This window comes from Pholis gunnellus (assembly GCF_910591455.1).
Source record: "Pholis gunnellus genome assembly, chromosome: 4".
Classification (NCBI taxonomy): domain Eukaryota; kingdom Metazoa; phylum Chordata; class Actinopteri; order Perciformes; family Pholidae; genus Pholis; species Pholis gunnellus.
The window spans coordinates 17,020,516-17,047,535 of record NC_136530.1 but is presented as its reverse complement, the minus strand read 5'-3'; the positions used below and the strand labels follow the sequence as shown (position 1 = coordinate 17,047,535).

Here is a 27,020-nt window from a genome sequence, read left to right as displayed (position 1 = left end):
AATGAAACTGCTGCACAGCTTATCACTCTTAAAGAGCTCTTAAAAAAAAAAAGTCATACCCAGGAGCTGAATTAATTGGTGAGCACCTGTCCTCTTTGGCACGCATCTGCAATAGTTCGAAAAGTTTTTGGTCGTTATGGGAAAACAGTTCCTGCCTCCTCTGAATTATGAGTTGCTACCGTCTTATCTAATCTATCTATCTCTGATTCCCCGTTTTAATGATCACTCACAGTGGAATACACCTTACCCGCTCCAGCAAGGTTGCTGTAGATAAACTGTTGTATAAAAATCTGTGTCATAAATTGTGGATAAGCAGTTGTTGAATTGGCTTGTGAAAAAAAGGTACTGGGTTGTATTTACAGATTCTTATCTCTCACCCTACCTGTGTGGTGGTGCTACATTGCTGGGAAACCTCTGGAATGTTTGTGGGAGTGGTGAAGATACAGAATATAGACTAATGACTGTTGTTGGTGCTATTTCAGAGCTGTCTGTATACATACCAACTTATGTATGATGCTTTGATGTGTGCCTGTACTGCTCATTCTTCTTTGAGTGATGAAAGGTGTGTCTCATGTTGCTTTTGCATAGGGGCCCCAGGGTCCAGAAGGCCCACTGGGAGAACCAGGCCCTGAGGGCACCAAGGTAAACATGCACACCACCCTGTGTGAAACATCACCGTGCACATGTAAAGATGGGATGAATGTAGTACTTTTACAACAAATATGTCCATCCCCCTGTATATCAGCCACAGTATTATATTACAGTTGAAGTCATTTGCTCAACTTGGGAACGCTGCTTCTGTGAAATTATTTGTCACAACGTATGGATGAGTTATTTCTTTAGTCCATCCTAATTTTTCCAAAATGTATCATACTTTGTCTTTGCAGGGTGAAAGGGGTGACATCGGACAAAAAGGAGAGCCGGGATTCATCGTAAGTACTCTTTAAATTTATGTGCAGACTTGATTTTTGTCTTTCGTCTTATACTAGCTTATGTTGGAGAAAGACAGGAAAAGAGCAAAGTACCTTGAATAACATGCTACAAAGTTTATACTCGGGAGTGTTAAAATACTTGTAAGTACCTGCTGAATAGTTATAATGCTGTACATTTTATGCGTAACACATTTCCGGATGAAGGCTTCAGGCTCTTAATAAATGAGAAGACACATTTGTATTCAGTCACATTCATCTAAAGCCAAGAATGATCATTGTCCAAAAAAGGCATCATCCTGAAGCCTTTAGGTTAACATGCACATACTTTTGAAGATGCACACTGACCTCATGGAAAAGACATTTCCACATTTAGTATAACCCTCGGGCCTCTGTAAAAGCTTGGTTAGCCTTTAATCAGTTTTTATTTGCAGATTTTATCTGTTCACCTCTGGTGTCAGGTATCATGTTATTCCCAAATGCAGTTATTATGTACTGCTGGCGTTTTTTTATAGAAGAACCCTGAGCTATATCGGCTTAGGAGTAGCAGGATGGACATAAACTTTGCATTTAACGGATGTAGTTGAGTGAAACGCAATCCAGCTTCAATTTTGCCTGTTATGCCTCGTTTCAATAAAAAGATTTTAAGTGCAATGTCCTTTTTCCAAAATTGTACATCACAGCCGCTCTAGCTGTGGGCATGTCATGTTCATGCATAGTATATGCTTATGTGTTTGTATGTGATGCCTCCTTACACTCATTTGAGTTGAGTGTAGTTGATGGAAAAAGATATTTGTAATTGACTACCATTGTCACTGATTTAAAAGTGAAACTTATACTATGTGTCACAGATAGTTGCCACGTTAATATTTCACAGTGGATTATCAAAGGATTGATTTGGCCATCGTTTTTTGCCCATTGTCTGGCCGTCGCAGACAACGTTGCTCAATTATCCTAATAAAACCAACGAAAAAAACAAATCTTAAAGGGCTTCATAACATTGTACTTTAAACAAAACATGATGTACAATGGTTTATTGTGGGGGCAAATTGATGAGCCGATGACAGTAGGTTTAACTGACGTCAAAATCTGTAAAACTGTTGTGGATCCACACTTAGCAAAGCAATTAACTGCAAATGTGTTTCCACCAAACACGTCAATGTCAGAGACATAACATTTATTTTAAGTGTTGTTGTTGTGCTGAATCATTCAAATGCTTTTGGCCACACACTTATGTAGGGCTTCCCCCTCTTGGTCGACTAGTCCACTAATTGATCTTTGTCCTTTGTTTATACTTCTGTCAGTCTGAATGACTTATTCCCAAGGAACTAATGAGCACATCTCTGGTAAACACATGATTTGAAGTGGTGTTTTGCAGACATGGAAGATTAGTATGTTGCCAATATTTTAAAATAGATTGAAATCACTTGGGTTGATTTAAACTGCTTTTGAATCATTCAAATAATCATTTCTCCTCTGAAGGGCAAGGCTGGCACTCCAGGAGCAAGAGGCCCTCCAGGGAAGAATGTAAGTCATGTTTAACTGAATGCTGACTGTCAAATGTCTCTTTCAGAGCTTTAATTATCCTCTTTAGTTTAGGAAGAAGCATCACTATGACTACAGCAGACACCACACACTTGTAAAACATTTCCACATCCTCTTTGACCCGTAATGTGTGTAATTACAACTTTAAGAGTGTGGACCCATAAAGTCACTGAGTTGTCATAGTTAAAAGACGGTTTTCAAAGCACAATCAAAACCAATGTGCGTCTATTCCCCCTTCTTCAACGGGTGTGTGTTGGTGTGAGGTTATTGTTGAACACATCGTACAAACATAACTGAAACTGTCCTGCCTCTGAATTGAAGAAATAATCATCATATACTTCACATAGAGTTTAGACGAGCCATTCATATGGAAACATTTATTTATGGTTTTTATTGTAAATAAGATATGTACAGTATGGAGCAGAGGACATTGTACAGTTACAAAATAAACCTTTCAGTGCTCTCTGGTGGACAAATTATGTAATGATTTCCCACAAACATATCTATGGCATTTCTGCACTGCAATTTCTAGTTACCTGTATCCACTGACATGTGTGGCAATACCAATATATCCAGCTAATAATGCTCCATGATATCAGCCAGCTGACTCATTGGTCAGGCTCCACTTTGGATGGGACTTTAACAACCCCAGAGGACACACATTAACTATAGTGTCTTGTTATAATACCACACAATAGACATACTTTTGGCAGCTTTGAAGCACCATTTTGCAGACTCTTCTATTATTACCATCAACACAATTATGGATGGTAGTTTTTTTATGCTTTTGAACTGCGAAAGAATGAAATAACTGATGTTCCACAGATGGTAGAAACATGCAAACAAACAAAAAAAATGATCAAAAACAGATTCAAAAGCTGATTCAAGTGGGCTGTCTAGTAGTCAAATGGTGATCATCATATCCACAGTGTGTTTCTGTTTGTGTCAGCCATTTATGGAAGGACTCTCTCTCAGAATAGCCATCTGGACATCCGCACATAGTTGTGACTAGTTGTGACCTGTCCTTCTGAGCACATGCTGCTCGATGCTAAATGGAGATCGACTTGCCTCAGAACTTGCCCACTACATACTGTATCTATCGACAGGGTCAGCGTTTACATTCTCCATCTCTGGACTCATAGCGCCATCTTGTGTTTGATAAAAAAAAATCTTCATCATAATCTGTTATGTATCCATTCCTCACCATTTCTGTGCTCTATGGCTAAGAATGATTGTGTCCCAAAATGATTGTGTCATCTGTGACGTCAAAGCCCATTAAGTTCAGCGCTGAATGCCATTTTGTCGTCAACGCAGTTGTCAGTGATTGTGAATGTGGTTGTTGTCACATTGCACTGTATTATAGCAGTTTCCATACACTCTTTCGACGATTACTCTCGCTGGCTCTTTACATAATATGTGAGCTGTGAGAAGATTTCAATGTTTTTCCTGCTCTTTCATCTGCCTTTGATTCAGATTCACTCTTGAAATACCTCATTCGCACAGCTTGAGACATTTAATATATTCTTTATATTTTGAGTAATATCTACTCAGTGAATAGAAGCAAAAGCTATTTGAGTGTTAATTGTCATGAGTTAGGTTGTAATGTTTCACTATAGAGTTTGTAAACTAATGTATTCCACACGATTGATGCTACTGAATTCATTGTTATCCCATAAAATTTTGGACCATATATTTCAGCGCTTGAAACAGCCAGCTACCACTCACACGCAAAGGTCTTGGCGTCCTCTTTCGATGTTGGACTAAACACTGTTTCAAATTGGCGTGTCTTGTCTAAACTTGGTAACACAATGTTTGGAATACAAAAAGATCTGACATTGCAAGAAAGGCAATCTTTTTGTATTACATCAAAGAGTTTCTGTGTCATGTCTCGAGGCATTAGGCAGCACAGAAATATTAGACTCTGTTATCATGTTTGCGGTTACGTTGCTGATGTTGAGAATCATAACGATGAGAAGAGGATCGTGGCGCCAAAGCCAAGCTTTCTCTTGCTTCTTTTCTGTGATCACACAAATGAATGAATGAAGCTATACTTGGCTGTGTGTGTTTCCAGGGTAAACCAGGTATTCCAGGCAGCACCGGGGAGAGGGGACCCCACGGTGAACCAGTAAGTATGCGGTCTTCTAACTGTTAAATTGATGTGGTTGTTTCAGGAAACTACAGACAAACGTTACATTTTGAAAACCGACTTGTCTGGAATCTATAATGAATCTTTATTCTCGCAAAAGTTTCAGGAGAAAGAGTCGATCAGGGGTCGAAATTCTTTCACAAACACCTCTCTGGTGTTGCTAATTAAGAGACATTGAACTGTTTGAGAGGGAAAAGAAGGAGTTATTTAGATTTGACTTTGTTTATTGCTTTCTCTCTCTACGTTCCGCACACCTTTAAGCACTACACCTTGTGCTTCCCTTCTGGGATTAGTATTCAAGTTCTTGATTTTCCTGGAAATCAGCCGATCCCTCAGGAACATAGAGCATGTCAAACAATGTGATACAAATATTTATTAGGGTGGGACGTTCCAATATCACTAGAGGCACGGTTTATGTTATGCTATGGGTCTCATCTTGCCTTTGGCAGGTCTTCAATTTTACTACAGGCACTCTCAGTTCTCAGCTTTCCCTTCTCTACAGACTTAAACATTCAACTGTATGTTTTTGTTTTGCCATTGTGTGCTAGACTTGTATATTATGTTGTACCGGTGTTTTATTACCCGATTTTCTGTATCTAGCAAGTCCAATAAAGTTATTATTGTATAATTTAACTGCTTAAGCTGCTTAAGGCGTCTTATGATGGTTCATTTTCTTGCAGGGACCCAAAGGACCTTCTGGAGAAGCTGGACCTGATGGAGAGCAAGGACCCGAAGTACTTTTCATTAAAAAATAGTTAACATGAGTCAATTTATTTGTATAGATTTTTATAGTTGACTTTCGTATGTATACAGTACAAATTAAACATTCCCTTTGCTTCTCATCTTTTTAGGGGGGGCCTGGTGCTGAGGGGGAACTGGGTGCCAGCGGAGAGCCGGGGTCAAAAGTCAGTACGACCTCGTCATGTTTTTTGCAACCACTCCTCTCACCCCTGCATCTTAGAAAACATATGTCATGTGGGGCTTCACTCCCTACCACCCTCCAGCAATGTGAAAATATGTGACCCTGCTCAGCCATTTTGACACAACTGTAACCTTGGGTGAAACGACAGCTCATTGTCAATTCTAACGTTGCCCCAGCTTCAAGTATCAGTGGTTGGTTCAGGTCTGGGAGTGTGCATGCACATATGAGTGTGTTTTGACCTCCAGACAGCCCCTTGGTTTATTTTGTGTCCCTGCAGGGTGAGATTGGGCCTCCAGGAGCTGAAGGGGAGCAGGGACAGGAGGGAACGAGTGTGAGTAACTGCAAACATCCCACTAATCCCTTCCTTCCTTGTGTTTGGGTAAATTAAACCCAGTCGTATATTTACTCCAGCTCCTTTTTGACGACGGTGTCTAATCCCCCAGCCCAAAGAAAGCAGAACAATGGACTGTATTAATAGCACTTCCTGAGTCTCATCTTACTGTTATGTCCACAGAATTAGAATTAACATTCTTTAACAATGTTACATAAACCCACTGTGATCAACATTACATTTTTACTCACTTCAGTTCACTGGATGAAGGAAGATTAAAGAAATAAGATGATGTCTGAGAAACTGTCCATTGTGTCCATAGAAGTTCTCTTATCTTGTCTAACTGTCTAAAGTCAGTTGGACCAAAGAAATGTTTTCTCTCTCCATAATACAAATGTTCCCAGAGCAACATTTTTGTTTGTTTATTAGTCACTGAAATTGTAAATACAATGCAGACTTTTCTATTGTGTCTATATCTGTCTTATTGTGTGTCATAAAACAAAAAGCGTAACTTAACAACCCCCTAAAATCTTGTTTTTGGGACCTCCTGTGGTATACTTCCTCTCCTTGGTGCACTGATGCACAGGTGTTCTTCAGGGCACTGTGACATCACTGTTCGGTGTCATGCTGGCTGTAGTCAGAAGTGAAACTGCCTTGAAACATTCAACCAGAGAGGGCAGTGAAAGACTTGGCTTTCCAGCCTGGTGTTAAAGGAGCAATATACGACATTCAGAGCATTAATATAGCAGCAAATAACTGTTTGCTATGTAAAGATACAGAGGAGTAATGTCTACCTGAGCAGAGATTGAAGTTGCTGTGTTGTTATCCGAGCTTCTCCGTGCTTTTTTGACAAAGCTGGGCCGGCTGTGCATGCTTTTAGTGCATGTTCATGCATGTGAGCATGCCCCACTGGCTAGATCATGGCCACCGCTCTGCTCTCATACGGCGGTTACGGCTGATAATGGCGTCGTAGCACACATCCTCCAGTTCCCCCACAGGTTAACACTGTCAGCTCTGTCAGCAATTGTTTGCTGCAGTTTGGACTGTTTGACATGTTGAGAGGCAATCAAAATGCTTCCAATAGCGTCTCTTGCACCTTTAAGGTACACCTTAACTCTTAAACGATCTCTCATCCCTAGATGATCCCATTCGTCTAGAAAAAGTTGTGCACTCTATATATTTATAATGAGGTTGTTTATATATATATATATATATATATATATATATATATATATATAGATATATATATAGAGAGAGAGATTTGAGATGCTAAAAACAACTACAACAGCAACAGCTCTTTCCAGAGTCCCTGTTACTAAGGATCCACTGACAAACTATAATTAATTCATAACTCTGCTGCCAGGCTTTTTACTAAAGCGAGAGGGAAAGCATATCACCTCATCTTTAGCGAACCTGCACTTGCTCCCAATGTATAATCCTCCACGACCTCTTAAATCCTCTGCTGCTGTTTGTTTAAAATACAAACTATAACACAAAAAAATTGGCAGCTCAGCCTTTTTTAACTATGCACCAAAACTTCGGGTCTGAAGAGATGCAAGCTCTATGAACATTTTTAAACAACAATTAAAAGCTTTAACCAGCTGTTCGCTCTTCCTTTGTTTTACACTTATCTTTTACATGTTTTATTGTTTTTATGCCTTCCATTGTTTCATTGCTTGGTTTTATCGTGCAGTATTTGCACATTTGTATCCGTCTGTTATTATTTATTCTCCTTTTTCTTTTCTTTCTTGTAAAGCACTTTGAACTATTATTATTATGTTACCTACACTTTTTGGTATTGTTTGACGTGAGAGACGAATATATCTAAAGCTTGACACACAGAACCAGAGCTATCTGCCATCACAGAGACAATATCAATGTCACAGTTCTCACAGTTGATATGACACTTTATACAATAGTGAAGAGGCTTTAATGTGAATGTTGGTGTGTTTGTAGGGTCTTCCTGGTCCCCCGGGGGAAGATGGCCCTCAAGGAAAAGATGGAGCCAAGGTAAACATAACAAGACAGTCTTTGTTAATTTAACTTCACTTATTTCTTACAAAATCAAGCCTGTAGCTAAAATGAGTTATGGATTTATTTCTAGCAGGGTTCTCGATATGATAACAATAATGGGTGGTTTCAGTACACTCTGCTTGCTTTAGGTCAACAGAGATTAGTTGAGGTTTATTAAAAGTTAATTCAAGTCATACTCTGCATATCACCACAATACACGAAGAACACCAATCCAACCAATTTCACACTAGATTTGAATGGGTTATAAAGTTTAATAAAATAAAAACTATTCCAATAAAGCCTTTTTTTCAGCTTCTGAACACCACAGGTTGTCTGACTCATTGACCTGTCTCTGTATGTAAAATGAAACTTACAAAATGTTACTTTTACTCTGTTTTCGCTGGTTGGTCAGGGTGAGCCTGGTGAGCGTGGGCCAATCGGAGAGCCTGGGGACAAAGGAATAGAAGGAGACCCTGGGCCCCTAGGCCTACCCGGAGGGCCTGGGAAACAGGGCTTTCGTGTAAGTTTATTTTATGTTTCCAAACTGCCAATTTTAATAAAACAACCTTTTGGCGGCAAATTACTGTAACAGAAATTGCTGCTTGTATTGACTTTTTACTCACGAAAGGCACACTTGTGTGCAGCTAAATTAAAAACTAGTTCTAAATAGAAGCTCTGCTGGATGCCGCTGGTTGCAGAACTGTTCCCTTTGCTTTGTTTTTTTTTGTTAGTATGGTTATTCATGTGAAAGCCAACAATAGATTGATGGATCATAAGCATACAGCTGATGAGACATGGCAAAATAAATCACACCCATAGCATTTTAAATACCTGCAACTGACTCAGCAGATAAGTGCTCTGAACCAAATAATGCTCTCGTGTCCCAGTAGGGGTCAGCCTTCTCTTCAACAAAGCCTCTTGCTACTGGCGGAGTAAAAGTTACAATGTCATAGATTGTGGATTTTTAGCACTGCATGATAGATGTCAATAAAAGTCTCCTCAGTCTAAGTTTGCTGTGAGATCCAGATCCAGATTTATCTATAGGTGTTTGGGGGCAGGAAGGTCACGGGTGTCAGGAGGGCCGAAAGATTCAGGGCACACATACAAAGCTCTGTGAGGAAACTGTGAAAACAAACATGTAAGCTGATAAAGCTGATACACGTTTTGAATGGTATTGTGGACTATAAGCAATTAGCTTCTGCACAGAAAATTGCCGACTCATAATGTGTGAAATAAATGCTGTAGTACCAGGATCGGCAGGTTGGTGTTTATAAGTCATCAGGTGCAGTTATCAATGCCTCTGATTATAGAATACATGTTTAATATCTGTGGTAACCATTTCATGTGTCTCCCACAGGGGCCAGAAGGAAAACTAGGGCCACTAGGGAACAAAGGGCGGAACGGAAAGAAGGTAAGGACCTTGTTTACCACCACTTTTGCTCCACATTATGTTTCTCCGTGAAACAGCAGGAACTAAGAGGACCTAGTCCATGGTCCTTTGGCGTTAAGGTGGTTGCAGAGAACTAGTGGGTCATCTCTTTCAGCTGCCTGAGCTATCGTTTGGTTCAAATGTAAAGTTTTTGACCGGAGTTCTGAGAACTAACTGCAACCAGCATTAAAGACAAATATCCTTAAGAACTAGTGTGGATTTTTTTTCTTGCTGAAGAACATTACAACAGAATGGATTCTGCGTGCCGTTAAAAGAGGTTGAAAGCGGCCTTTCAACTTCAATGATGTTTTTCATCCCCCATTGGCATTGTGTCTCTTTCCAGGGAGAAAGAGGTCCTCTGGGGCTTGTTGGTGAGATCGGCACACGAGGAGACATCGGCCAGCCAGGCGAGCCGGGGCTGAAAGGTGCCAGGGGAACTCGAGGCACACCAGTGAGTTCCCATTCTTCCTGTGTTTCCTCTCACTTGATCCTGTCTCAAGTGAAAAAAAAAAGTCAATGTATTTTTTTATTATTAAATTAAAAAAGGCCTTCAGAGAAATATCAGAAATGGTCCTTTTTGTCTCAGCCAACTGAAGCTGCATGTCGGTATTTGATTGGCAGCAGCTGGCAGGCTGCCAGAGTGCTAGTGAACCACCGCAGAGAACGAGATTATGCAAATCAACTTGTCTGTAGTTTACATTTTGTGGGCTGACAGTGTGTTAGTGAATAGAAAGGACCACACCAGCATCTAACTGGACCACAGTGACATACAGGTAATTGTACAAACTGGTTAGTGTGATGCAGCTAAGCAGGTAATTAGCAATACATTCCTCGGTGTACACTATATTGACAAGAAAGCTGAGCCATGCAGTCAGTGACAATATGTACCAGGACACATTGAGCGCAAGCTTCTGTCCAACGTCGCCTTTATGCGCCTCGTCACTCCACTCAGCAGCCGGGGAACACAACACGAGAAACTTCTGTTGGTCTTGAGGAGCTTTAGCATTTATTTGTGCCTAAACGGCAAACTCTATTATACATTCACTTGATATCTTCACTGCTCAACTTAAACTCTCCGATTGCTCTCTCTCATCTGCTCACACTTCATTCATGTCACTATCTCTCTCACTCCACCACACACTCCCTGTGCACGTACACACACAAACACAAACAAAAACGCACACACATACATACACACACACACACACACACACACTACAGTACTGGCTTTGCTCTTCTTAAAACGAGCTACGCTAATTTTACAACAACCATTCGCTGTTTGCTCACGGCGGCTTAGGTTCTGGAGGGTCCCCGCTGGCCTTTTTTCGCTATTTGCAATACAAGCAAGGAGAGCAAGGAAGTTCTGTGTTCTAGAGCCTGTATCTGGCTAGCTAGAGCATCCAAGTTGCGGAATTTATTGATTTGATTGACTACATTTACCATCAACACTGATTGGACATCCACATAAAAAGAGCTACATTTTCCCCTTAAGAGCAAAGCATCAAATGCCCTTCTCCGTTCCAAGCCTGAGAGAGAGCAAGGAAAGAGGAAGGCATCTATTCTTTTCTTCTTTACTTTGCAGAACCACTTAGACCGTGTTTTGATTGCTGTAGAGAAAAGATTTATATCCCCATCATAACAGATCCAGGCACAGGATTCAGTTCGCGTTTGTGTCTGTTTGAGGCCAAGCCAAGGTTATATTGAGCTGGACCTGCAAAACAAAAACAAAGCAAAAACAACAGCACTGTAACGGATTCTTATTTTGTGTGCATTTTCTGCATTGCTTCCAGGGTCGGCCGGGAGTCATGGGGATAGAAGGGCAACCAGGGCTGGCAGGATACACAGTGAGTTTCTCCTGTCTGTGGTTTTACATGATCCATTTGTCAATGTACACATACACACTGTACATTTCTTCCTGGGTAGTTTAATACCTGACTGGTCCCTTTGGCTCACACATCCCACTATGCTTATATTCATTGGGGGCCTATTTTACAGAGGAGGATTACAAAGTTTATATAACCTTTAGTAGAAAATCCGGGATTCCGCTACAATCTGCAACATGGCAATTAAAAAGTAGCCGTTCAGGGTTTATCTCATTAAACTTAACCCTGCTTCAAGGAACTTCATACATGCTTATAATACCGATCTCAACTCAACATAGCTGTTTTCAATCAAGCTTTATCCCCTCCCTCGGTAGTCTTGTGCCTTAATCCTATGTGCTGTAGACACCTGGGGTTTGAGTCAAGTGGAGTACACATCATCCTTACCATTATTATATTTCACATTACTCTTTATTGTTAATTGTTCAATAAACACAAAATATAAGGGAAGAAAATCTACACAAATAACCACAACAGCAAAAACAAGAGGTGGAATCAAAGATGGTGAAGTCTTTAAGCTAATTTTTCCAGCCAACTCTACAACCTGGTCAATACTAACATCAATGGGTTTAGGTTGCATCATTTGAACAGGGCACCTCAAGTTCATTATATCCCTTTTAATGAATATGTATTAAGGCTCTCAGACTTGACTCAGGTTGCTGAGTGAGTTCTGAGTCTGTGCCAAAACACAAATCCTGAAGTGACAGAATGTAGGAGCATCTCTACAAAGAGTTTTGTTTATTTTAAACAGTTCGGATTGATATGCTGACTAACTCATGTTTTATCCAAGAAACATGCTGTAGCCAGTAGAAGCATGGTGGCTTTGTTAGCTACAATAATCAGCTTTTTTCTATTTAGGGTCACTCTGGCAAGCCCGGGCCCATTGGACCACCAGGGCCTAAAGGTGAAAAGGTAATATGATACCTCAACTCGTGTTTGAAATTGAATTATTTCAGTGTTTGGGGTTTTAGGTGAAATGTATTTCAATGTACTGTCTGGCTGCAAAATCTTATGTGTGATTGTGTGTGTGTTGCTGCATTCCAGGGTTATTCAGGCGAGGACAATAAGACCCCAGGACTCCCAGGGCCCTTAGGTGAACCAGTAGGTTTTGCTTTCCTTTAAACTCTCCTTTCTGATCCCGAACACTTCTCGCTCTGTTTAGTCCAAGCCATTTATATATCCGATTGACACTTGAAATAGAAGTAAATCCTGATCAACTCCTGATTTTAACACTAAGTACACACATTTTTGTCCCACCAGATCGACAACAATGTATCAGTGTTTCTGTTCTTAAACCTGTCATGCATGTGGACCCCGATTATCAACCTATGTGGGCCAAATCTTTTCTACTCATTGCAGGCTGAGCATGAACAAGTAAAAATGTTATACAAGGTAACGGTTAAGCGTAGCGTAGTGTTCTTATATTCACCAATAATGAAAATAGAGGTCTTTTCACAACATTGAACACAGATGTTCTACAGTTAAAATTTAAACAGGCTTCATTACTCTGCATTTATACAAAATATTTGGATTTTTGACAAGAGCAAGAGTTTCAGGGAGGGCCATTACTCACCCGAAGTTAACTCAAAGATTCTGCACCCAAGAAAACAAAGTCATTCCTTGAGTAATAGCAAGAGGATCAAAGCGAGTCTCAGCAGCTTGCTACAGCACAACGTTGTACAGCGCCATGGCTATTATGAACTTTGAGACACATTTCTCAGCATAGGACGTGACCACTGAGACAGCCCTACATAGCATTAACAATCGGGTCCCTGAAAGTCTACAGGGGTCTAGATGGCAACCTACCATATGAGTAGTATTGGATTATCAAGTTGGCACACTATTTCAGAACATACTGTAGCATGAGCAATACAATGGTAGCCTGTGTCTTGATGCAGCCACCAACCAAGATTGGCTGATAGTGAGGTTCAAGGTGAAATTAAGCCTTTCCATTTGACTCCAGTAAAGATCCAGACTCATAGATCACATCTATACAATACGTTTCATGTGTGTTGGCCTGAGAAGTGACTCTGTCTTTAGGTAGCTACCCAGCTCAATTGAGGCTTTGTGGGTGTAAATGAAGGCACGACTGTACAGTAGCCTATGTGTGTTCATGTGTTTGCATCTGTGTCTACACAGGGGCCCCCAGGAGAACGAGGAGAGCGGGGAGAGCCAGGGGATGAAGGATATCAGGTAGACGAAACCACTAAATCAACATCAGATATATCAAACAGTCACCACTCAGTGTGTGTGTGTGTGTGTCCACTTGATTGTTGTTCAAACTCTTTTGGCTCCAACAATTACTGCTCTGCTCAGGTACTGTAAGGTCAGACCACACATGTTTGGAGAGGATTACCACATTCCCAGCAATAAGGCCGCAAAAAATCTGGTGTTTTTGTCACTTCATGCCTCTCAGGTTCAGGAATCTTTGCTCTTAAAAAAATACACACGCACACATTCACAGTGCAAGCAACTAGGTATGTGGGCTACATTAGTTTGAACAGTGTGGTCTGTAGCTCCAGCATTTTAAACAGGCAAATACAAAAACTATATGATTAAGCTGCTGATAATAATACACTTCATATGTCTTCTTATCATAAGTGTGTTATCCCTATGTTCTTATTAATTCTAGTTATAAGTTATTAAGGAAACTACCAAGGACGCAGTAGGTCCCAATCGTCCTTTTTCAAAACCGTGAGATTGTGCCCGACCCTCTCAAGGCTTTGCTTGAATTCCCTTAAAGTAGAGTGACTTTTTAAGTATTCTACTTGTATGCTGAATGGTCATAGATGTACTTGCATTGTTCCTAGGACACATTTTAGTCATCAAGTACCTATCTACAGCCCAAACTATAACACTTATGTAACCATTGTAAGTGTAGACCTGCGAAGAATCACATGATAATCCAGCGCCAACCTAGGTTCATAGTCATAAAAATGAATTTAGTTTTCATTGAAGTGCAGAATATATTGATCCTGTCGAGACATTAAACTTGGCTTAGAAGCTATTGTATATTGTTTTGATGCTGTGAAGCTGTAATTGAGCAGATTGTCATTGCTGTATATGTGGAAATGGTTCTCGTGAAAATACACATGGCTTCAGGCAAGATGTTCTTCCTTTAGTAAAGAAAGCGAAAATGACATGTACATGTCATATCTCACCACTAATAAAGATCAAGAATCAGAGAGAAAACTATCATTTTATATTAAACTGTGTTTCAGGGCCATGTTGGTACCACTGGATCTCGTGGAGCTGTCGGACCACAAGGCTCACCGGTAAGTCAGTAAATATACGTAGCACAGTAGCTATAGTGTATAATAATGGAACTTTTACATATTGTTTTGTTGTGTACCCATGTTGGAGCGCTTCAACTATAAACAGTGATGTAAAAAGATTGAAAGTGTTGGGAAAAACAAAAAATGTGATGACAATTGTGCTCTTTTTAGAGCCTTACCAGTTGCTGGGCTCAAAATGTGAATTATGTAAACGTGTTTTTCCTAAGCGTGACACAAGAGTTGGGCATAGAGTCATTTAAAGCACAGGGATTATTTGGGGGATTATGAGCTATTCCTTGTGCTATATTTGGCCTCATAGTGTTTCCACAATGGACAGGCTTGGATTAAGAAGCAGCAGTGTAGCTAAAGTGTGACTCCATTTATTCCATTATGTAATTTGCCAATTTTGGCATCCACAATAATGTTGTTTTATCTGCAAAGTAAACATAGTATGGATTCATACACCATCTTAGTAATATTGTTTGTGTGTTTGTTTGTCTTTGTTTAGGGATCACCGGGCGTCTCTGGAGAATTAGGCCCAAAAGGAGACATAGGAGCTCCGGTGAGTCTATGCAAATCCTGACTGCAGGAAAATCAAGCACACATCTATGTACATCGTTTCTCTCATTTATAAAGCAAAGAGCGTGATGAATTATTAAATTTGGTCTCCTTCCTGCAAATAAGATCAATGGTATCAGCATCAGAATGTTTCTGCTACCAGGCTGCTTGTTTTGTACTGAATAGGGGTTTAGCTCTTAACAAAGCCAATAAATCTATTAACACTGCCTCATTCAAACACTGCCAGCAGGGTTGGGTTTGGTTCGGCTGGTTTCATAAATCACTCTGTGGATGAATAAAAAATCCTTCTGTTTGCTGGCAAAAGGAAAGACCACCCACAGACATTTCTCCAAAACACCATATTGTTCACCTTGTTACCAGATGAGCATGCTAGTACAAAGACTCTGGGACCTCTGTGGTTGATGATTTCATCGTGGCTATGGTGGAATATTAGTTATGGAGAAAGAAAAAACGAAATTCAGCTTACTTCGTATACGTAGTATTAAAAGCCAAGTGCTATAAATAGGTTAAAGAAGGAAGAGTGAATAGTAACAAGGGAAATACAGCAAGTTTTCATGGCCACCCTAAATTCTTGATCCTACTCATCTGAGCACAAATGCCCACTAGGACGCCAGGCTGAACTGATTTGGTGGTCAAAGGTCAAGGTCACTGTGACCTCACATCCGTCCCTTGCTTGTGAAAGCGATTTCTTATCTGGCACAAACATCCACTTGGACTCAAGAACAAACTTATTATAATTTTGTCACTGTGACCTAACAAAACAGGATTTTAGCCATAACCCAAGAATGAATATGATAAATATGACAATTTCACATATCATAATAATTATTAAAGTATTATAAATAATATATTGCTTTTGTTATTCAATCCTTAAAAAATCATTTTTCTATGTACTGGACAAGTTTATAAAGCTTATGTTATTTAGCATGATGATATATATACTAGAATGTGATATTATGCCACACATTATATTTCACTCAAACACCTCAATGTGATTTAATCCAATGCTATTTGAGGTGTTAAATATACAGTTTACAGTTGTGTATATTTCTTTGACTGTCAGAACTAAAGTATAGACACAGTCCTGAACTTGGGTCCTCCATAAGACTCGTGTTAGACATGGTCTTTAAAATTTCCGCTCTTCAATGAGAGGCGATTGAGATTTATAACCCTGTGTGTTTTGTGAATGCCGATGTATGTTTCATTCTTCATGTGTGCGTTTATCCAGGGCTCAGGAGGAAATAAGGGAGCACGAGGGCTGAGTGGAGCTCCTGGCATTGAAGTGAGTATCACCTCAACCAAATGCATGGCTAAGAGAGAGACAGCAGCGGCATTACAATTAAGAGCACTTTGCACCGTGATTGGCTGTGTGATGAGGATGCAGTGCATAGGGAAAGAGCAGAGTACCACAGCGTTACCAAAGTATTGCATGTTTACCAATTGGTTGGCCAATATCAGCAGCAACAGTGTCGTATTTCCTTTTAAGTGTCACTTTTAAGTGATCCTGGCATATATTTACTGTCTTCAGGAATAGATCTTTTTATTTAGAAATATCAGAGGAAGAGTTAGAATGTAGAAACCTGGTATGATACATTTTGTGACATGGTGCTCATGAGTAGTCTGTAAATGCCCCTCAAGCTGCAATTGAGTGACATTGTCACTGTTCTGGAAAACTTTCCAGGGCCCATTTGGTTTACCTGGACTCGTGGGAATGAGGGGTTACCCAGGGCTGGATGGTCCCCCAGGACTTACTGGCTTACAAGGATTTCCAGGAAAACGTGGACTACAGGTAATCAGTGACAGCACATAACTGTATGTCATTTTAATGGCGTACCCATTTTGATTTATTCCAAAGTAAACGCGAATGTAAAGAAAGTTATGAGTAAATGAATGGCTTCTCTTTTTTTGCATTATTTCTTCACGGTAATATTACACATGCACGTCCTTGATTTATAGCTTAATGATGATTAACGATCTCACAGAAAGATGGAGACTGTAAAGTTGATATGGGTTGCATCTCCTCCACCATGTAACCAACTACAAGCTCTTTAATTTCCCTCGGACTGACAACCGAAAGCCATCGCTGTTTTGAAGCTGTAGCAGCAGTAATACTGATTACTACCAGTAACTAATTGCTTGAATTGCAAACATGTTACTTTTCTCGTTACAACAATAAAGTAGTATGAGTACTCGAACACCCCTAACAATGGTCATGACAGAGATAACTGAGCTACATGGATGATGACCAGTTTGACTTTTGTCGAGCACCAACAATGGTGATCAATTAAAATGTGGAATTTGTAGTAAACTTGTAGTTTGCAGTAGAAGAATTTAAGAAACCAATGATACACCCTCATATTACTATATATATTATATTACATATACTCAACGACCTAGCCTTCACTGATTCCTTTTGTCTTTTGCCCCATTCACCTAAAGAAGCACACGGGAAGTTAAATCTCCACTGCTCTCTGGTTTGACTAAATATACAGAGTCCACAAGTAATAAAGCTGTGTAAATATTACCTGCAACGTAAGCAAGTGGACTGGCGGTATAAGTTGGTACCTGAAAACAGTCAGCAGTCCAAACAGCAGAGGTTAAATACAGCTGCAGACAACTTAATCACCATATAGACCTCACTACCCATTCAGCCATTACACTAACTTGTGCTTAATTGTCCTCTTAGCACAGGGATTGTATTTGACTGCATCTGAATGCCGAAAGATGTTCTTCTGCGGCTACTATCTGTAGATTTAAGACTGAGGCATACGGCTGTGATTGACTTATCAGTAAATGCCTTGTTTGATTTGATTGGCTTCTTCTGGTTGCGAAGCAGTGGGTCTTTCAAAATAAGTGTGCAGCCAAAGTGGATTGGGATTTCATGCATGAATGTCTTTGTCCTTATCAGCCAAGAGTTGGACAGACACGTCTTCTCTGTCTCGCTTTCATTTACGTAATGTTGTCGTCTAAAAGTCTAGTAAGTTCCTGGTGTTTTTCACCTTGACTGAAATGATATGGCTTCTCACTAGCAGAGTGAGTCCCATAACTCTACCGCTCCTAAATCACGAATAATACTGTAAACTTGAACTATATGCCTGTTTGTTTTTTTCACAGAGAGTGTTTCTTATATGTGACCTGTTTTTAAAAAATAGCAGGTTTTCTAAAACCAGTCTGCTTCAGTAGTCTAGAGCTCTTTGGGTGCTTTTTTACTGCAAGCACCCAGAGCTGTCTCAGCAGGAGATGTCCTCTGATGGCAGGCTAGGAAATCAAACTGACAAGGTTTCACCAGCAACTCAGGAACTAGACAGGTGTTTTTGTTTGAGACTCCAGCTTTTGTGTCAGCCATTTAAAATAATCATTTGTATTTGAAAACTATCTACCCCATTTCTCCAACTACTCATTTCGCATTTAAAGGAACCTATTTTTTATTTCGCATTGATGATGATTTAATCCATGTGCTCCCCGTGGTAATACTATGTGTGTATATAGACATAGATATATATCATGAGGTTCCTAGCACCTGTAGGTTGGGGGTTCACCCAGAAAATCTGGTTCCAGACTTATCCGCACAGTGATCGAGGAACAGAAGCCACGTGTAAGGCGACGTCCCACTCACTCACTTCAAATATCACTCGCTCCCTTCTGCCTCACCACACTGCTCATTTGTGGTGTGAGAAAGCAACTCAGTGACAGGCAGTCAGTTTTTTTGGGTCGGCTTAGGGAGAACTCTGCCAAGAAATATTATACAGGCCAGCAGACTTTGCTGTGGCACTGTGGTTTACAGCTGTAAAAAACAATGAATTCAGAAATTAGTTTGATATATTGAAATAAAAATTGAAATTGAAACATAATTGAAGAGAATAATTGTTTGTCATTATATATTAAACAGCTATGCCAGCTGTTTTTTTGGCCTATGTTTGACATAGCCTGCCATTGACTGTTGAAAACTTTTCCTTGTCGGTGCATTCAAGGACGCCCCTACATTAGAAGTATGACTGTCAGCTGTTTAAGAGCCATTAACCACCATTATGAATCTTCACGAGTCTTTCACCTCCAATAAATCTTTAAAGTACCGTTTGGAGTGTGTGTTTGTGGGGGAGGGGGGGGGGGGGGGGGGGTTGTATCTTATGTAAGGACACTCACACAAACTGCAGATGGTTTCATGCTATTTTACTGCTGTAATGTTCCAGGAAATGTTGCAATGCATCAGCAATGGCTGGGAAAAAGAAGAATTATTGCTGTAAACATGGATGATGCAGGTTCCAACAATTGTAATAATATATTTCCTGGTAAAACAACACTTACTTTATTGTTTTGATTTGACATTGGCAACATTTCTTTCAGGGTCAGAGAAGCTCGGTGGGACAGGAGGGATCTGCTGGACGCCCAGGTCCCAGGGGAGAGATTGGACTTCCTGGAACACTTGGAGAAAGAGGACCGCCTGGTCAGAAGGTGAAAACGATAATACATATTGAGCTAATTCATTATAAGTTGTAGCAGGGTGTCTTAACGGAACAAAAAAGTCTCTGGTGAAGAAGCATTTTTCCAAAGTTGGACTAACTGTTTTAATTCTTGACATTTGTTGGATCAGGGAGACCTGGGCCTGCCAGGGGACAGGGGAGCCTCGGGAATCAAAGGCTTGCAGGGAGTTGCAGGTGACCAGGGCAGGATAGGTGATCTGGGAACCAAAGGACAACCAGTGAGTACATAGAGGCATTTGTGATTTAAAGAAAAACATCCATCCTAAAGTAGGATTAGTTTATTTCCATAGGCTGAAATAATTGTATCAATAATAGTGTATTTAATATTGTGGCAGGTCAATTTGTAGAGATATTGGCTCATGTTTAGGTTCAGATCTGTCGGTAGCATTAACATATACAGTATCAACTAAACTCTAGTAGAAGTGGAAGTGAGCTATTCACACAAAAACGCGTTGTTCCAACATGTTTGCATTGCAGGTTATATGACAAGATGTGACCCTCCTTTTGAAGTGAATATTTTATGTTCCACTCTGTTCTTCTACTCTACCCCTGATGTTTCGTTGCAACTGTTTGATTCTCAGATTCAAACCTTTTTCTTTAACGGTCATAAAATGTCTCCTTAACACATAACATATCTTCTTGAATTGTTTAAGTCATGAAAGTGTAGGTTACTCCATTGCTTGTTTTAAATTGATACCCCTCTAGGGTTTTATAAGCTTATATACATTCTTTAATACCTCCTCTAAATATAGCTTCAGGGGGTTAGTTAGACAATCTGTGTGTTTGACACTTTTCCACCCTGAGTGGAGAAACAAATTATCTGGGCGAGACCAGGAATGGAAACATTCCGCCTGTTAAGACCAAGTTATGTAAGATCCTCACCCTCCAGAGACCTGAAAAAGAGGTGCTCCACTTTACTTACGTAACTCCTCAAAGAGAAGAAAAAGAAACAACATTCAATCCCTCGCTCTCCTCTCCCTCCACTAGTTTTCCCCATTGATGCCTGTGAAACAGAGAGCAGACTCGGGCCCTTGGGTCGGATCCCTTTGCACTGTTCAGTCAATAGAGTTTCTCGGTCAAAGTCACTGGCCCGAAAGTGGAGCTGTCTAGAGGATGTGGACGACTGGCTGTACAAACATAGGGTCTGCCACTCTAGACAGCAGACAGTGCTCAGACACAGAATAGGGTTCAGACACCGAACCCCACAGTTTCTAGGTGGGTGTGTGTATATGGGCTGAGGCCACTGTAGAGCCAGACATAAAGCCTTGTGTGTGCCCCGGGTCTTTTGAAATGGATAAGGACATTTTTAAAAGACACTTTTAAAAGGGTATGAAAAATCACTTACACACACACACACACACATTGTATTTATGATACGATGTGTTTGTCAAATGCACACTAAATGTCACAATGACGGTGTGTAAAATGCAAAGCTCCTCTGTTGCTATGATGTGATTTTCTTTTCTGCTTGCAGGGGGAACCTGGAGATCTGGGAATGGTTGGTTTACAGGGCTTTTCAGGGCCAACGGTAAGAGACTAAGAGAGAGTAGCCAACCAAGAGTTACAGTGTAACAAATGATAAAACAGAACAGAAGGAAATAAGCTAGAATTAAAAAAAAGTTCTCGATCCTATTGTCCCTGTATACTGACACACGGATTACCTAAACCTCTTTTTCCTTCTAACAGGGGCCAAATGGTGATTTGGGATTGAGAGGCTTCCCTGGCCCGAAAGGCCCAATGGGCACTCTGGTAAGTTTAACAGTAAAAAGAAACAGTAAGCACACCAAAGTGCTTTCTGCACTGCAGTGTTGTCATCACTAAATGACACCCTGAGGTCTTGTGGGATAAACTGTAACCGCCTTTTCAGCAGTCTCACTGTTGAGAACGTGTACATGTCAGACTTATTTTTTTAATCCACAACTCTGCTGTTTGTTTCAGGGATTCACTGGACCTGTAGGCCCTGAAGGAATGATGGGCCCAATGGGAAAACCCGTAGGTTTCTGTGTGTGTGTGTGTGTGTGTGTGTAATGAGAGTTGTATAACAACAAGGCAATCGCAAGACAATGATCTTTTGATAAAACCAGTATATTAACTGGCCATGTGCTAATTCAAGTTTATATAGAATAAAGAGTGGGAAACAATACTGTATATCTTTCCCACAGGGGCCAAGGGGTCTGAAGGGAAGCAGTGGCGAAATGGTAAGATCTGATTCAAACCAGTAACCAACACTGAAAAGGCTGACTGTGATAATGATTTATATTCCGTATGATTACATGCTGATATACCATGTGATTATACCATGTTCATACTTTACTGAAAGATCAGACTTGAAAATGAGAGAGCATTGCTGGGCCAGTTGTCATAGCGCCACCTCAAAGCAGGTTGTAAAAAAGACGAAGGCTGTGTTTAAATGTGCATAGCTGGGGTTCAGTGGTAGTTTATGTGACTGTCCTTAAGTGACAGCAGATCGGTATGGCTGAGTGAAAGTAGCTGATTTCAGTGTCTCGCTGTGGGGCCTTTCAGTGTTCTCAGACCCTCTTGTGTAAACACTGTTGAGGAAATGCCTTGTCAAAATATTAGCATGGAAAACCACAGTGCAATCTGCGTCCGGTAACCACAAGGTTGGCAGGTTCGCTCCATGGCTGCTACGTGTCCTGTGCCGAAGTGTCCTTGAGCAAGACACAGAACCCCAAATCGCTACCCCGGGTGCTTCTCAGCAACCCACTGCTCCTAATATGCTATGAATGGGTAAAATGCAGAAGTCAAATTTCATATTTGTACCTAATGTAAATGACTAATGAATAGAGTTTAAGTGTTCACTCTAACCCCGATGCTACATTCAAATGATCCAATTCACGTTCTTTTTAAAGCTCTCAGCTGGTAACATGGTATTCATGTAGGGTGTAGGAGTTTTCACATGGGCCGCTACATTCTTGAGGTCGCCAGAGCAAACACGACAAACTGAAAACGTTATTAACGCACTAGTTTAGCCAGATTAACACTGATATTCTTTCTCACACTTTCAGGGGCCTCAAGGACCAGAGGGAAGTCCAGGACCTAGTGTAAGTGCTGACCTCACTATCGCATTTCAGCTTACAGTACACATACTCTATTAATGTATTAATGACGTTTGGTGATATTTTAAATTATGAAGCATAGTGGATGAGCTTGCTTTCAATTCAGTCAGTGCAGGCAGACTCTTTTTATTATATTCTGGGCCTGATTGTATGAAACAAAATGGAAACAGGACTGATCGCTTTGCTAGATGAGATTTCAAATGATTTATTTTATATTTACACTATGAAATACTATAACTAAAAGACTACTCTATTCCAAATATTTTTGGTCAGTCCAGACAGGGCAGCTCTCTGGTTGCACCCTCAAACATCTCCCAATAATTAATCCGACATGGCAGTGTACTGACCGCAACCACAATGGGCTCATTTTTCACTGTGTCACTCATTTTGTCTTCTACTTTCTTCCCACCTTAGGGACCTCCTGGAGCCCCAGGTCCAACAGTAAGTGCCTCATGTCACTCAAGTAGACAGGTAGCCATACAGCTAGAAGGCAAAAGTCATGTTTTGAGTGTCATGCAAAAGACTTGCAAAAGAAAGGTTTGGATCATCACGTTGCAGGGGAAATTGCCCAGAACTTGGCTAATTAATAGTTTAAAAAATGTACATTTCACTGAACCTTGTAATCTCAGTCTGTCTGAGAGTCTCTATCTCTATTTGTTCCTGAAACCCAAGCTTTGTGACTGCCCGAGCTTTATTAGACTTTTCAGAGAAATAGAGAAACGACAGCAGAGCAAAACCAGGATGGGCAAACATTTGTTGTTTGCGTATTTGCAAAACTAAAGATGATCCAATAAATCCATGTCAGGGACAAGATTCGCAAAAAGAACACTTTAGTTCAGTAGCATTGGCGCTGGAGATCAATGCTCTAACAACAAAGTTGTCTTGCACTGTGATAGAAACCTTCTGCACATCTCTTATCTGTCATAACGTGTGGATAAAGTGTAGCTTTCTGCTATCTGAATGACCTTTTCCTGTTCGAACAATTAATTCTAAGAACCCAGAAAAGCAACTGTATCAGATCCATTTTTTGTTTACACACATTGTATGATCACTGTAGTGTTTATGCTGAGTGGAATGTGTTATTCTTCCCCCCACTGAAGTCAGGAATGTCAGGGTTTATTGATGCAAGACTTATTTTACCGCTTTTCTCTGGTATTAAAGTGTATTTTTATTCTTTCTCAATGAACAAGTTGTGTATTGAAACGTTCCTGTTTTCTATAACAAATAAAAAAGCCCACAGATTAAAATCTTTCAGTTGAATAATGAACAGGGCACTGAATGTGTTATGTTTTCATTAAACTGAATATGTTGATTTTGAATCTACAGAGGCAGATTTATGTTGACTCAGCAGTCTATGGTCACTCTGACTCTAACACCGCCCTCAGGACAGAGGTAAGGCACTGACACACAGAGCCAATGAATGGGGTGAAGGGGTGGGTTGTTGCATAGATGGCAGATAAGTTGGCAGATGGAAAGTCTAATGAATAATCGGGAAGTGGTTTAAAACACTAATGCAACGTTCTTCCTGTTTTGCACTTTTTGTTCGTATTGTAACTGTAATTAAGGCTCCTAATATATCAGTTTAGAGTTTGACAGTGCTGTCTTTCCCGTTCTTAACCAGAGTTTCCAGAACACAGAGATGAGCCTGCTAGACCAGAATACGGAGATACTGAAGACCTTACGCTACCTAAGCAGTGTGATTGAGAGCATCAAACAGCCTCTGGGCACACGGGAGAACCCGGCTCGTGTCTGTAAAGAGCTGCTTGACTGTCATCACAAGCTCAGAGATGGTGAGAGTCGTATCTACCTGATGCTGAATGGATGCAGGATTTTAGGCATTTGAAGATGTTTGGATATGCCTTTTTAAAATACTTGCCCTCCCTGTCTCTCTGTCCCTGTCCTGCCTTTGTATTGGGGACTATCAGGTTGGTTCTGGATTGATCCAAACTTGGGCTGCACTTCTGATGCTTTCAAGGTCTACTGCAACTTTACCGCAGGAGGGCACACCTGTTTACACCCAGTGACCTCTAATAAGGTAGAATTGCCCCTGTTTTCTTTATTAAAGTATAAATATAGATGAATAGAAATAGTGGTTATGTTTTGGATGGTGGGGACAAGTATGTGCTGTCAGTAGCATCTCCATCCATGTCAGTTGATTCCTAGAACTTGTCCACATTGTCTTACACAACAATAGAGCACTCATTTAGAACCTTAACTGCAACAATCCTCCTGTATTGTCCTTTGCTTTGACATTGTAGGAGGCTGCATCACGTCTTTTTAAACATAGTTGAATTGTGAGTCTTTATCCTGTTGTATTGGCAAACTGATACACACTACTGGTTCTGCTCCCCGTCACAGATGGTGTTTGATGTAGGGAAAGTCCAAATGAAGTTTCTCCATTTACTGAGTAGTGAGGCCAGTCACAGCATCACACTCCACTGCCTAAATGATCCTCCATACGGCACCACCGGATCCTTACCGCAAGAGAACACCACACTTCGGTTTCGTGGCTGGAACAAACAGATGTTTGAGAAAGACACACTACTTGAACCACACGTGCTGCAAGACGAGTGCAAGGTAATGAGCGGGACAGAGAACTGGTTCAGCAATACCTTTCCAAGCATAGTCTGGAATATTTATGATCCACCCATTCTCTTTCAGATCCACGATGGCAGCTGGCACCAGTCACGTTTCTTCTTCCATACTCAGGACAGTCGTCAGCTACCTATTGTAGACATACAGGAGTTTCCCACATCACAGTCCAATAGTCAGCAGCATGTAGAAATCAGTCCGGTCTGCTTCCTCTGACACTAACATCACCGTCCTGTAACCTATTTACATGAACTACTAAAATGCAAGGCTGTTACAAAACAATGCCTGCCTACCAAAGAGGGAGTGTATGTGAGAAATTGTTGCGTTTGTTGGAAACCGGTAGTGGGACCTGTCAGAGCAACAACTGCCCCATGTCCAATCGAAGGCAGACCTGCATGGAAGAACTCAATCCCTGTGAAAAATCCAGGCCAAGAAGGCCAAAAGATAAGAGTGTATACCAATATTTATCAAAAATTGTATAAAGTTTGTTTCGTTGATAATTGTTAGTCAAACGGTGCTTAGGTTGACTGTGTATGGACCCATATCACTCCCTGATCACAGGGTAGGGTGTCACTAAGCAGCAGCCTATCCAAACCCCAAAACTCACGCCTCCTTCTCACCCCTCACCCAAAAACACACCCAGACTGTCCTAAGCAGAGGCCTAACTCGAAGGAGCGTGCCAGGCCTCTACATAGGAGCACTGTCTAACTAAACGTTTTTATGAGTGCAATAGCATGCCGATAATGTGTGACTGCTTTAAATATTTCAATTTCCAAACAAAGGATTTATTTTACATTGTTTTCATGATATTTTTGTCTTCGGTCCTGCCCAGTCGGACCTGTACATCTTGACAGATGGTGCTCTACCTCTACCTGCTCATTTGCTTTCTAGAATAGTTGCTAATGTCAAGTTAGTCTTTTTTTTTTTTTGGCCTTTTTGTTGTATGTACCGGTTACATCAAGAGTTGTTATGTTGTCCAAGTGCCTATGTTGATTTGGTCATTTCTAATTTATGAACCATTTTTTGATACACTACATATTTTTGTAGCTTTTCCTTCTATGTGGTAGGTTCTTCAGGGGAAACCTATCATTGGTGCTGCAACATAGAATGAGTCATCAGTGAGTTTTTACATTTCCTGTGTATATATTGACAGCATACTGTATGTTTATTTATATCCTTTTTGTTTTTTGTTCACATTACTGAAACACAGTAAGTTATACTCTCAGAGAACTATTTGGTCAACCACAGCTCAGTCTAAAGAAGTATTTATGTTTAAAGGTGTGTTTGTGTCCTCACACCTGTGACTGCATGTTTATCATACTGTTATTTTCGTTAATTCAGGGGTGGTTAGGTGGACTGGCAGCTACATGAGGCCAGAGTCAGAATACACAGAAAACACAGTCATATTCTTAAGTTATGTTACCTTGAACAAAGTGTAATTATATAAGTCTGTGCAGGATAAATGTGGATTCAAATGTGTAAATAATAATAACACGTTGACAAACAAATAAATGGAGCATTTTATCCACAAATGGTTTTGTACTCTTTTTTTAAATATGGTTATACACTGTCAAAATCATATAATCTGTTGGGATCAAATTACTGAATGTCAACTGTATATACATATATAATGTTTCCTTATCTTTTTTAGATTAGTGGTGGCATAAAGGTAGAGACGCAGTTTGATATCCTGCAGGATTAATCTTGAAGGGGGAAGTGAAAGAGTCCCTCCCTCATTAACATGTCGAAGTTGCCCGACAGCAAAGGACATTAATCCCAACTGCTCCAGTTGTGTGAACTATTGCTGACTGTGTGAATTAG

At 40.5% G+C, this 27,020-nt stretch overlaps 1 protein-coding gene across 1 annotated transcript in view; it reads left to right on the top strand.

The window, feature by feature from the left end:
• Positions 1 to 26,719, top strand: part of col24a1 (collagen type XXIV alpha 1 chain) — a 78,150-nt gene extending 51,431 nt beyond the window's left edge. Inside the window, exons 29-60 of the mRNA XM_079157929.1 lie at positions 589 to 642; positions 888 to 932; positions 2,412 to 2,456; positions 4,546 to 4,599; positions 5,301 to 5,354; positions 5,472 to 5,525; positions 5,820 to 5,873; positions 7,830 to 7,883; positions 8,299 to 8,406; positions 9,244 to 9,297; positions 9,659 to 9,766; positions 11,106 to 11,159; positions 12,054 to 12,107; positions 12,240 to 12,296; positions 13,335 to 13,388; positions 14,417 to 14,470; positions 14,979 to 15,032; positions 16,278 to 16,331; positions 16,731 to 16,838; positions 19,394 to 19,501; positions 19,641 to 19,748; positions 21,005 to 21,058; positions 21,217 to 21,279; positions 21,469 to 21,522; positions 21,693 to 21,728; positions 22,557 to 22,592; positions 23,022 to 23,048; positions 23,934 to 23,999; positions 24,229 to 24,397; positions 24,533 to 24,642; positions 24,966 to 25,184; positions 25,269 to 26,719. Coding sequence (XP_079014055.1) covers positions 589 to 642; positions 888 to 932; positions 2,412 to 2,456; positions 4,546 to 4,599; positions 5,301 to 5,354; positions 5,472 to 5,525; positions 5,820 to 5,873; positions 7,830 to 7,883; positions 8,299 to 8,406; positions 9,244 to 9,297; positions 9,659 to 9,766; positions 11,106 to 11,159; positions 12,054 to 12,107; positions 12,240 to 12,296; positions 13,335 to 13,388; positions 14,417 to 14,470; positions 14,979 to 15,032; positions 16,278 to 16,331; positions 16,731 to 16,838; positions 19,394 to 19,501; positions 19,641 to 19,748; positions 21,005 to 21,058; positions 21,217 to 21,279; positions 21,469 to 21,522; positions 21,693 to 21,728; positions 22,557 to 22,592; positions 23,022 to 23,048; positions 23,934 to 23,999; positions 24,229 to 24,397; positions 24,533 to 24,642; positions 24,966 to 25,184; positions 25,269 to 25,415 — 2,370 coding nt within the window. The 3' untranslated portion in view covers positions 25,416 to 26,719. The remainder of the gene's footprint in view (positions 1 to 588; positions 643 to 887; positions 933 to 2,411; positions 2,457 to 4,545; positions 4,600 to 5,300; positions 5,355 to 5,471; positions 5,526 to 5,819; positions 5,874 to 7,829; positions 7,884 to 8,298; positions 8,407 to 9,243; positions 9,298 to 9,658; positions 9,767 to 11,105; positions 11,160 to 12,053; positions 12,108 to 12,239; positions 12,297 to 13,334; positions 13,389 to 14,416; positions 14,471 to 14,978; positions 15,033 to 16,277; positions 16,332 to 16,730; positions 16,839 to 19,393; positions 19,502 to 19,640; positions 19,749 to 21,004; positions 21,059 to 21,216; positions 21,280 to 21,468; positions 21,523 to 21,692; positions 21,729 to 22,556; positions 22,593 to 23,021; positions 23,049 to 23,933; positions 24,000 to 24,228; positions 24,398 to 24,532; positions 24,643 to 24,965; positions 25,185 to 25,268) is intronic.
• Positions 26,720 to 27,020: the final 301 nt, after the last annotated feature.